Genomic DNA, 12,526 nt, shown 5'->3' on the forward strand with positions numbered 1-12,526 from the left:
TCATTCAAAATTCATTCATTGCCACAAGACATTAGGGAGACCAGAGTATGGGAGGCGTTTTATTTAAGTTAAGTAATAGATAAATAAATAGTGAATGGGGTTAAAATGTGACTTAAACGGTTTGGGGGCAGATCTGGGCTGGTTCATTTCTGATTTATGGTTATGAAACTGAAAAACTGCACAAGTGTGCAAGATTTGGATGAGGGTCTCCAAGCTGTGAAGGTGCCAAACCTCAAGGTGCCATGGGGAAGCCCTTTGTAAATCCTCATCCAGTGATGTGGTCTTTGCAGTGTCAGACTCTGGTTTTGGGGCAAGATGTGAACCCTGATGCCGTTCCCCAGGCTGATGGTCAGGTTGCAGCATTGGTTTGTGGCTAGGCAGGTTTACAGAATGTTTTTGAGATGCTGGATCTGGCTGTTATTTTCATTAAAGTCGTGAAAAATAAGGGGGGTGAGCAATTACAGGTGTTAAATTCGTGTGGTAAGTGTTTATTTGGTGCAGCTTACAGCTCCTTTGGTAGCATGTTCACCTGCTGCAACTCCTGCTGCAACCCCTGACAGCATTTGTGCAGTTCATTTGAAACTCGAGCCCTCTGTGAGGTCTGCCAGTCCTGAGAATAAGAGGAGTGTCTTTCCGCAGGCTACCAGTTCACCAAGTACGGCTGCCGCAGGAAGACGGACCACAAGATGGTTCATCGGAGCTACTGCGAGGTGATCCAGAAGCCCAAACCCATCCGCAGGGTGTGCAACCTCCAGGAGTGCTCCCAGCCCATGTAAGCATCCCTGCACCCAGCACTGCTCCCTGCAGGTGCGGGGGCACCACACGCAGCCAGCGTTGTCACCTCAAGGAAGAGGGCTTTAAGTTCACCTCCATGGTCATTACAGAGACCCAGGACTGTGAGGATGTCATGCTCTATTCTGCTCATAGAAGTATTCTTTCTGTGATTGCTGGTTCCTATGACTTATTTAATGAGTTGGATTAGAAAAGAAGTGCTCTCTTGATCCAGACATTTGTGTTCAGGCCATCTTGAGGTATCAGTTTATATCAGTGGATTTTACACACTGTGGGTTAACCATGTCAGAACAAATGTACAGAGTGCTACAGAAGACAACCAATATCATCCAGTCTCTCAAATCCAAATCTTCATAAAGTTCACAGCATAATTTCAGACATTTAAACACAGGGAAAATATTTGACCTGCTAGATTTCTCTGGCTGCCCTTGTACAGCACGAAGTGCCTGTTGTACCTTCATTTTTGCTCTACATAGTCAAGTGTTATAAATATTATAGTTCACATTTTACAGGTGATTTTTTTGACTGGCAGGAGGTTATTCCTGCCACATGTAGGACTAATATATTCTTTGTGCTTCTACTGCAACAAGAAACGAGTATGTTGATTCCAGCTTTTATCCCTGGGGACTAAATACAGGTTCCAGGAATCACAGCAAATAAATAGAACATACTACACAATATTTCCTAACTTCCTTTCAAAAAAAAGATTTTAAAGAGAGAAAAGGCAAGAAACTGTGCCCCATAAACTCAGCATGGGTCAGGGTTGAATGTTTATTTATTGGAAAACTGAAGTAATAACCTAACTGTATCTCAGGCTCTCTGGAAAGGACTGTATCCTCCTTTCAGCTGCAAATATAATTGGGGCCAGGTACCACAAAGACTCAATAGGATCCTAAATTGTGCTTGGATCCCTGAAGTTTCAGTTTGCTCTGTTTCCATAGAATGCCATCCAAGCATTTTGCTCTTGTACATAGGAGACGCAATTATATAAGAGATTTTACAAAGCTCTGTGACACCCCCTACGTTAATGTGCTGCTTTTCACTTCTGGGAAAAACTCATCTTTGTCTCAGAAGTCACCTCAGGATTCATGGCTTGACAGCTCTTGCCTTTCTCCACAGCTGTGGAAATTCTGTAGGTTACAAAGAGAAACTTGGGTGAAATTGTTACTTTCTATTTAAGTGGAGTGTGCAGTGCAGTGCCTTTTGCTATTTCTTCACTATTTCCAAACCCAGGATTTTATGAGTACTTTAGGACAATTCCTTCAAGCTCAGGGTGTTTCTCCAGACTATGTATATTTTTTGGTTAAGTTTATCCCATGAATACTGTTTACATGGAACAATATTTCCATCTTGCAAATCTCTGCACTCCGTAAATATTTAGACTGCTATATATCTTCACTTAATTATAACCAAGGCTTCAGTAGTCTAGATACATTTGCTCTAGGCCTGTCTGTCTCTGTTGTTCTTCTCTAAGTTCTTTACAATTTGTAGCTATGATTAATGAGCCAGTTTGGGTGATCAGTGCAGTTTTCAACTACAGCACATTACAAAGATTAGGTTTCATTTATCAGTGGCCATACTGATTTAGACATTATGAACTCGAACCTTCTGGTTTTCACTGGAGGGTTGCCTTCCCCCAAACCAAACATTTTTGATGATGAGAACCTTGATCTGCCCCAGCTCAGCACTCACAGGGCTTTGTCAGTGCTTCAGAGATTGAGTCTGGCCAGGGATATGGCCCATGGAGTGCCCAGATACAGGCTGGGCTGGAGCTGCATTTCTAGCCCAGATGTTTTGGCTTCACTCATGTGGGAACCAGCTGTGGGGACAGCCGGTTCATGCTACATTGTGAGACAAGACACATCTCATTCTCATGCACCCAGACCTCGGAAGCTCAGCAGCACCCTTGGGTGGCTGCTTTTGACATAAAAGCCACCATATTTTTATGTGCAGTCTTGGAAAGGGCAGCTTAAAATCAAAGCAAATACAGCCAAGTAAGAATAATGCTTATCTTGGAGATAATGAGAAAGTAATATTGAAGATCTGGGTCTTACTAATGATATTTCAGGGGCAGTCAAATAACCCTCACCATGTTTTTTGCTATCTTCTCTTTTTTTCTGTATTAGAACTAGTATTAGCATCATGTTAAACTTGTGTTTAAGAATTACAGATCAACAGTTTGAATTTTACTCTGCTCACTCTCTTTTCACCAACCTAGATGGGTTACAGGAGAATGGGAGCCTTGCAGCAAATCTTGTGGGAAGACAGGGTATCAGGTACGGTCTGTGCGCTGCATCCAGCCCCTCCACGACAACACAAATCGCTCTGTCCACACCAAGTACTGCAACAACAACCGCCCGGAGGGCAGGAGGCCCTGCAACAGGGAGCTGTGTCCAGCACAGTGGAGAATAGGACCGTGGTCACAGGTCAGTCCCTTTCTGGAGGTCTCAAACAACTAGTTTCTGACTGGATGGAATGAGCATGACAAGTACTGCAACCCCTGAATTTGTGAATAGATGGCTCTGGGAATAGATGACTCACATGTACAGTTGTTTGTTTAGTGCTCAGACCATAGCTCATTCTTGGAGTATTTCATAATTCCTGGCGTACCACAAGAAGCAGTGAGTGGCTCTCCCTCTTGCTTAGCTACTATAGGTACTGCGGTGGCTCAAATAATGCACCATGTCAGCTCAAATCAAGGGCAGTCTTTTAAAATTGAAAAGCTAGTTTCTGATCCATTGTCTCCAGAGGGTGGCTGGGCTGTAACTGCTGCATGTCCTTTCAGTGCTCTGTCAGCTGTGGCAATGGCACCCAGGATCGCCCGGTCCTGTGCCGGACCAGGGACAACGCCGTCGGCCTGTGCAAGGAGAATAAACCAGAGACCGTAAGGATTTGCAGACTACCTCCGTGTCCCAGTAAGGGCTTGTCTTCTATGGCTTCTATTACATGTTGGAAAAGCATTAATTTATTTATTTGCAATGCCTTCATTGTACTGATACTTGTGTGCTACATCTGCCTGGGGGGACACTTCTCCATAGTCCTTGTTTTGAGCGGAATTCCAAATGTGGAGCTGCTGTGTGGCTGATGGGCTCCTTGGGCTCTTCTCCTGCTGGAGAGCACTGCTTGGCCCAGGACAGCCTGAGAAGCTGGGGCAGAGCTCAGCACAGTGCTGATGGCTGGATGTGGCCAGCAGCTGTCAGCTGCCCTGGGAGACGAGCAGTGCCTGAGTCCAACCCTGCACCCCTGAGACCTGTGGCGATTGGCAAGGGTCAGCTGGGCTCTGGCTAATGAAGGATGCCTCTTTGCTTTCCCCATCTCCACCAAGAGTTCCAGACTTGTTTTCCATTCTGTCAAACATAAATTATCTGCAGGGGTTATCTAATTCAGTTTTTAAAAGCTATAACTAATTTGTTCCTGTTTAATCCAGGCCAACAAGACCTTTATCCTTGTTAGCTTTTCAGCTGTTTGCAAATGATACTTGTGAGATGATTTCACACATTCCTATTATTAAGTAATTCATATTTTTCTTTTTTCTTGCTGTATCTCTCAAGGTAGCTTTTGATTTCTAATTAATTAGAAGCAAGCTGTCAATTATCGTCTCCAATACAAAGATTTTAATGAGGCTGTGTGACTAAGATAGACTGCATGTCTCTGGGGACATGTGTGACACTGCCATGAGAAGTGCTGCTGTTGAACTGGCCCTTGGGCTGTCTTCAGTGCTGACTGTGAAGTGCTGGGCACAAGTTGTAGCAAACTCCCCGAACAGTACCCTTTGCCCAAAATCACACAGCCTGGTTGTAATCCTTCCCTGGGCTCCTTCACAACTGGAGCCCACTCCCTCTCTGAGCTTGTCCCCTTCTGACAGGGCAAGAATTTAATGCTGTCTAACATATGTTGTGTTGCATCTTTTTTTTTTCCTCTATTCAAGGAAACGTTTCTGATCCTTCAAAGAAAACCTACATGATACAATGGCTGTCAAGACCTGATCCAGACTACCCGATCCAGAAAATATCTTCAAGTAAAAGACCCATTTATAACTCTGCCTTTGCCCTTAAATGCATGCCACATCGAATGTGGACTTTGCCTTTTGCTCTCTTCTTCTCTCTATGCGGAAAGTTCCCTTGACTTTGCCAAGTTTAAATCTTGGGCTGAATCTGTTTTTTCACACCAGGCACTTGGTGCTCGGTGTCTTTCTTCTCTGGAGCTTGCGTAGCACTGGTGGTGGAGGTCTTGAAGTGTTGGATGTGTGAAGTTGGATCTCCACAGTATGTTGCAGTCCTCTGAAAGGGAGCTGGGGTCGGTTTGCTTGTTTGCTTGGTGATGGTGAAAAAAGGCTCTTACTGGTTCCTGATGTTCAGTTTGATAGCAAAACTGAGAACTTATTGTGAATGTGATCACATCACAATAATGACACCTTGTAGTGCTAAAGTTCTCCTTTATCTAAAAACCCGAAATCTCGTAACTCTCTGGTTTCAGTTCGCTGACAGGGTAGTCTGATGAGTGGAAGAATTTTTTCATTCCATTTTCCTTTGTGGTGCTGTTGCTTTCCTCACCCTTGCTGCTCATTTTTTATTCCTGACCCTCACCTTTATGTTTGTGACCCGGGGAGGGCTCACTGGGAAGCAGAAGCTGAGTTTCTGTCGGTCCTTTCCGTGCTGCTCTGATGCCGTCTCTCTCGCCAGACTCCCCGTGGTTGTTTGGTGGGTTTTTTCTCAAGAAAAGCTGCGTTCATTTTTTCCATCGCACAATTTTTGCCAGTTTTGCATATTTTCACTTTAGAAACAATCCCAAAGCAGAACAGGCATGGTCCTTGGTGAAGGTGGCGTGGTGGTGTTTTTCTTAGCGTGGCGGAGGCAATATGATGTTTTCATTGACTACGATGTCTCCAGCTGCTCAGCATGGAGCTGTTTATACTCATTACATCTCTGGTCTTTTTTCACCATGTGCATGTCTGACTTGACTGGTACGGTTGTGTGTGTGTGTGTGCGTGTGTGTGCTCTTAGATGTGTCAACTGGCAAACATAACAGTGTGAACTACTACAGAATTACCTCAATTTTTATTGCTTTTTTTGCTTAGGAGATGAATTTTAGAAAAATGCCTTAACGTTGAAATGTAAATGGCATTAATTTACCAGATCCAGCTTTAAATATGAACAGTACACTGGTACCTTGAGTTAATCTTCATATGGAGTGTTTTTACTTGAATGATAACTATTGGAGGGCAGTAAATTTTATTGGAGGTTAATTTGCACAGTGCATATCCATATCTTCATTGAGACAGGATTGTGGCCTGACTTAATGAAATTTAACTGGCATCCGTGCTTCACCTTCTGTGTTTGTGTTGAGGATTTGGAATTCACAAATCATAAAGTTCTTTGTGACAGTCAGTACCAATAGTAGAAATGTATCAACTGTAAAACTGCAGTCTTGGAGCAAATTACTACCTTATTGCTTTGATCATATTTTTTGGAAAAGTGGCATTTTTGAATCTTTGGGTCGTCAACAGTGTAGCACTTCAAACTTGTCATTATCATGTGATCACATATTTAAATTTTGCTGTTAGTATTTCCTGAAACATGTTAACAATTTACATGACAAGGTGAAAAAGCAAAGACACGTATCTGGCACTGAATACTGTTATGTAAAATAATCGGTGTTTAACTGTATAAATATATTCATGACTGTTACCTTTAAATAGACAATGTTTAGTGATGTTTCAAGAGATGGGTGGCTATAGAGAATGGTGCAATAAGGTATCTGGGCATTGTGCACTATGTCTATATGCACTTTGGTTTATCAGGGATATTTTATTAGTGTTTTGTATGTATTTAACATAATATTAAAGATGTGCCAATTCAGTTTGCTTTTCAATATTTTTTTATGAGACTAATGTGCACCAAAGTGACTGTGAAACTGATTTATTTTTTTCTTACTGATGTTTTGAATATATACTTCCAGTCTGTCATGCATACTGCAAGTAAAAATAAATAAAAGTTCAGCAAATCTGGATATTTTGGTTTGGATAGAGGATCAAAATTTCATTCTGTCATTGAGAAGTTACAGAGTTTATTTATATAACTTATCTGATGTCACTAATCTTATTACATAATGCAGGTTTATTTCCATGTATTGTTAAGCTTGACATTGCATATTTTTGTTAGGAAAAAGGCATTTTTCTAAAGGTGCTCTTACTGATTCTTATAAAGCCAAGAACAGACCTGCCTTGTTAAAACCACATTTAAATATTGTATCTGTTGGCTTTTATTATGGAAGCCATTTGGAGGAACGTGCATAAAGGTCATGCAACACAAGGCACAATGTTCAAAGGGGACTCTTACAGGGTATGTAAAAAAATATATATATTAAGCTGTATAGGCACATGTAGGCCTTTGTGTGTAGCTGTGCATGCAGGTATGAACAGTTCCAGCTCTTAAAGGCTGGTTTGAAAGGCTCTCCAAAACCAAGGTACTATTCTTAGGTTCCTAAGGAAGGAGTCATTCCTAATCTCCAGCAGCATTTCAGTTTAGCTTTTTAAAAATATGAAAATTAACTGTCAAATTCTAATGTAGGAACTAGAATTTTGTCTTTCTGCAACAAATGCAACAATCAGGGCATAGACACCATGCACGGGAGGTGTTTTCACCTTTCTCAGCCAGCACTAGCATTTTAAAGCAGCAGCACCAGTTGTTAGTTTATTTTAGGCTGATATGTTTGCCAATTAAACACTCACTAGGCCCTGTTTTGTTAACTGAGGATGAGTGAAGAGGTGGCACCTACGCTTTCTAAGTCCCCTTGGTATCTCTCAACCTGCTCTGCTTCTCTCCTTTGCTGTGAGGGTGCTGACACAAGCCAGTGCTTGTAGCAGGAGGGTGAAATGTGAGCTCCAGGATCAGGCTGACAGCACTGTCTGCCATCGGGTGCACTCTAAATAAAGGCGAGTAATTGGAGTTACTCATCCTTTACTGTAAGAGTAGGTGGAAATGTAGTAAGATCAGGGAGAGAGACACAAGTGATTTCATCTCTGTCTCAGCACTCTGGTCACAGAGAAGGGTGTTTTGTTATTGATGATGCCAAGTGCTGGTCAGTCTGCTTTTCTCCTCAGCGCTCTCTCTCCTCTCCTACAAACCCTCTGACTCCTCTCAGCGTGGCTGCACGTTGGGATTTTTCCTTCACTGCAGTGCCTGGCTCCATTACTTCTTCTTGGAGGCACGGGAGCTGAGGGATGTCTGTGTAGGACAGAGGACAGGCAGCGTTCTCTCCAAGGAGCCTGCTAGACCCTCACCGTCCATTTGCCACTAATTCATGCAGTCCTCTGCCTCCCTTGAGCAGAAATTACAACGGTTTGGGGAATCTCTGAGTAGGCTTCTGTTTATGTTTCTCAGGCAGGAACTTTTTGACCACATCACCTTTAATCCCTCAGCCTACAATTTGCCAGCTGCATTTCAGCAAGATCAGGATCTGCCATAACACCTCTATTACAGTGCAGATTGTTGTAACAGCTATCGACAGCTTAAAGCTTATTGAATATTATCTAGAATTCTTTCTCTTTTATTACAGTCATTGACACAAAAATCAGGACTTGTTACTGAGTCTCCCAGTCATTAATGGACTGTCTTGGCTCCATTACTGTGGAGTTTGTTTGTCCAAAAACTATCAGCTCCCTTCTAGGAGGAGGAGAAAATCTCATGGTAAATGCACCACTTTTCTCTCAAACAAGAGACATGCTGAGAAAATGCCGCTGTTTTCAGAGTAGAGGTACCTGGCAACAATATCACTCCAATGGGAGATGGATTAATTCTGAGGGTTACATGGTACACATCGAAATAGGACTTGACTTTCCTGAGACAGTCCAGATAACTATATGTTACCCCTAACCATGGTTAGCCACTGTTTGGTTGCAGAAAAGCATTAAAATGAGCAAAGAGGGAAAAAATAGATTCCTTAATATAAACCTTGATGACTTTGTGGGAGTTCAATGTAGTTTTAGCAACAACACAGCACAATCAGTGTGTTATGAAGTTTAAATCACAACAGTAACACAATTCATTGTGGCTTCACGGTCTTCAGGGTAGTGCTTCCAGGATGTGAAGGCAAAAATTCAGGTGTTATGATCTAGAGCTTGGATGGTACAAACAGTTCAGATCAGCTTTTGCAGCTCTTGAAGTGAGTTGATTTTTAGGTTGAATATAAGCCTGCTTCTGCTTATAGAAGGCTCATTTGCCAGTTTCCCATCCCACTTTAAATATCAAACCCTCTGCCCACTGCCAAAGCTTCAGCTGTGTTTCTTTTTCTGATTAATGTGAAGATGCTCTTTATTTATCTGTTCCCTTTTTCTCTTGCAGAAGATCATTGTCAAGGAGACAAGTCAATGTTTTGTCGCATGGAAGTTCTCTCCCGTTACTGCTCCATTCCTGGGTACAATAAGCTGTGTTGCAAGTCCTGCAACACGTACAGCAACGTAACAGAGGACGGCAATGTAACTGATGCTAATGTAAATAAGAATAATGTCATTGAGGAGGAGCTCCTGACAACCCCCAGCCTTCCCATGGGAGTGTCCACCACACAGTCTACCACCAGCCCTCCTCTGGTTTCCAAAACACGTGCACCCCCTTCCAATGCGACTGAGGAGCACCCAGAAATCAATGCAGTGGATGTTCCCTATAAAGTTGATGGGTTGGATAATGAAGTACCACAGCACAACATCATTACACGGAGGAGGCCTTATGAAAGGACAAGGAATCAAAGAATTCAGGAGCTGATTGCTGAGAAAATGAAAAAAGAGACTCTTAGGAAAATAAACTAAAATGGAAATATGGCACAAACAACATTTTTCTCTTATAGAGATGTTACCAACATCATAGTATTGGCCGTCACAGAGACTAAAAATGGGGAAAAATCAAAGTGGTGCTATGGCAGAGATAGCAAATTCTCAAGCCTACTATAAATGGAAATGACAGATTGTTCCATAAGTGCTAATCTGAACACTTTGATGGCTAGGTTAGGTGTACAGGGTACGGCAGAGTATTAGTGCAATATCCCTACAGTGTCCCACTGAATCCAAACAAACCACATTACTTAGGTCAGGTTAGCAGATTTCTCAGTCATGGGCTCTTTAAAGTCTTCTATGCCTGTGTAAAACTGCTTGGGAATAGTAATGGGAGTTACACTTAGTAAGGAGGAAAGCAGTCCCAAGACATAATAAATCCCTTTAACTCTGACAAGCAGGGGGTCAGCAATCCTGTGATGCTTCTGTGCATTGCACAAACCCTGGCACTAACACAGCCCACTTCGGGAAGGTTCTTAGGACATGCCAGACTCGGTTTGGCTGGCTCTGCCTCTGTGGTCACAGCTCGGCATGTGCTCATGAAGCTTCCTGAACCAGGACTGTGTTATAAAATACAGAGAAAATTCTGTAGCCGTATATTTATGTGTAAATTAAAAACTGACAAACAGTAGTTTACATAATTCCATAAACAATTTCAAAGGATTCTCCTAAACTTTTGGATACATGTAAGACATTTAGTAGGGTAGATCTGGCCAGCTTGGACTGACAATATCCTAGTCTTTCTGTTTACAATTATCCATATTTTTTATAGTCTTTAAGTTCCTGTAATGCAACAGCCTCAGTGATCATTATTGGTTGGTGCTTTTTTTTATTGGTCTGATTTTTTTTCTACCCACGTTCTGTCTAACTTAAAGATGACTGGATTCTTCTTGTCTTTTCTTTGGTGCTTTGTTAAGACAAACTTTTTTTTTCCCCCTACATAGGATACAGTTATTTTTGAGGAAATAATTTTTTTTTATCTTCCTTTCCTTAGGACAGCTTTATTGGTGCAGAAGTGAACAACTGTTTGCTGTGCCCTTACATGAACATACACACACACACACACACACACACGTGTCTTCACAGCACCAGGTCTGCTAGAAAACTTTAAGATGTGTAACCTGACAACCCTTTGAGTACTTTTTTCCCCCTCAGGGTCATCATGGTTTTCATAGGTCATTTTGAATTCCCAGTTGGAGAATAGAAGATGAATTCAGTTTGGCTCTAACACTGCTGAGACAGGGAGCATGGACTGGTTCCTGCAGTGGGTGGCATCTGAGCAGGTTTTTTCCTGGCTTGGATTCTTCCATTTGTTTCTTTGCTGGTAAACCTCCTGCAGAGCCCGGGGCTTCCCTGAAATCCTCTCTTTACCACTAGTAGGTCTGGTGGCTCCAAGTTCAGATTTTCCAGTCTGAGAGGAAGAGTTCACCCTCCAGCCTGAGCTGGTTTGAGGAGGCACCAGCAATAAGCCTGTATGTACAGTCACAAAATTATTGGGAATGTGCAGCATTCCCAGCAATGTGTGAGCTCTTCTCTGGCCCAGTTCCTGGCACAGAGCTTCACAGGTATTGCAAGGTGAAGCACATGTGACTCCCTGTGACCCTACCTTCTGCCCTCGACCACCACGACTGAATGAACTGCCCGGTCTTCTCTTCCATATGAGCCATTCCTGCTGGAAAGGAGGCAAGAGCCTGCAGGAACCTCAGGCTTTACAGCACCTGCATGTGCGACTGTTTTGGCCTGAATTGTGGCCAGAAGTCTTTGAAGCACAAGACCTGGTCTAAGAAAAATACTTCATGGAGATACTAGCCCAAGCAGAGAAGGAATGTTTTCAGCTGGTGTCATGGCACCAAGCGCCCCTTCTTACACAGGACAGAGGTGATGCACTTCGAGCAGCTCCAGTAGTGCAGGGATGAGAGATACACTGAAGACCATGAAGAATGGGAAGCCCAACAGGCCTCCTAAGAGTCCAGAGCAGTAGAAAACATCTCCTGAGCCAAGCAGATGTGGCTGCAGATGTGGAAGCAACAGGCAGCACAAGCAAAAATCTGTTCTGGTTTGGAGAAGTAAAACTCAGGCTCTGCAGTTTGGCAGCACAGCAGGAAGAGTTCCATTGCAGGCTTTCACTCCTGGGACATGGAGTGTTTTCCTGCAGTCAAAGGGTGATTATCCTTAGTGCCCTGTCCCAGCCCTGCTCCATGGCCTGCCGGCCGTCACACAGCCACGGTGAGCGGGCAAGCCCCGGGAGCCTTGTGCCAAGGGATTTGTGGCTGCCTACAGGCAGGACAAGTTTGAATAACAGTGTAGGGTCAGGTTATGTCTGTGCACAACAGCAATGTCGTAATGAGCACTGAAGGGAAAAAAACCCCCACCATTCTATTTATAAGCAAGGAAGACATGTCTAAATCAACATCATTCCAGCTGCTGTGCCATGGGAGACACAAGCTGTAGCTGGGCTCGCAGCCTGTAGTCATAGTATTTCTTGCCTTCCACATTTCCTTTACAGAGATGTGGTTAGTATAAAACTCATCTTTTCCCCTTCAAATTAACATCCTTCTAGCTCTGTGGACAATAAAAATAAACCACAACCCCCAGCTTTTTCATAGACTAGAAGCTCATCCAAGCATATGAAACTTAGGGAAAACCCTTACAAACCCAAAGATAGAAAGGGTTGGAGCTGGATTTACGCAGATGGGGAGGTAAAGGTTTGCTGCCTGGAGGGTACCAGTCACCCACTGGGACTTTTTTGAGACCCTTTGCTCCAACCTCCTGAGGTAGCTCATCTAATAGATTCTGTTCTGCCTTAGCTTCTGGAATAGGCTTAGTCAACCAGGCAGTGTGAAGAAATACCACAGGAGGCAGCACCCACAGCTCAAAAAAAGCATTTTTCCACATAAAGTGGAAAAATGC

At 43.1% G+C, this 12,526-nt stretch overlaps 1 protein-coding gene across 1 annotated transcript in view; it reads left to right on the top strand.

Annotated features, from left to right (window-relative positions):
* Window positions 1–9,595, top strand: part of ADAMTS2 (ADAM metallopeptidase with thrombospondin type 1 motif 2) — a gene marked incomplete at both ends in the record, with an annotated part of 173,663 nt that extends 164,068 nt beyond the window's left edge. Inside the window, 5 exon segments of the mRNA XM_082291267.1 lie at window positions 640–772; window positions 3,011–3,218; window positions 3,578–3,707; window positions 4,721–4,810; window positions 9,135–9,595. Of these exon segments, the coding sequence (XP_082147393.1) occupies window positions 640–772; window positions 3,011–3,218; window positions 3,578–3,707; window positions 4,721–4,810; window positions 9,135–9,595 (1,022 nt within the window).
* Between the last annotated feature and the right edge of the window lie 2,931 nt (window positions 9,596–12,526).

This window comes from Coloeus monedula, assembly GCF_965178545.1.
Source record: "Coloeus monedula genome assembly, chromosome: 15".
Lineage (NCBI taxonomy): Eukaryota > Metazoa > Chordata > Aves > Passeriformes > Corvidae > Coloeus > Coloeus monedula.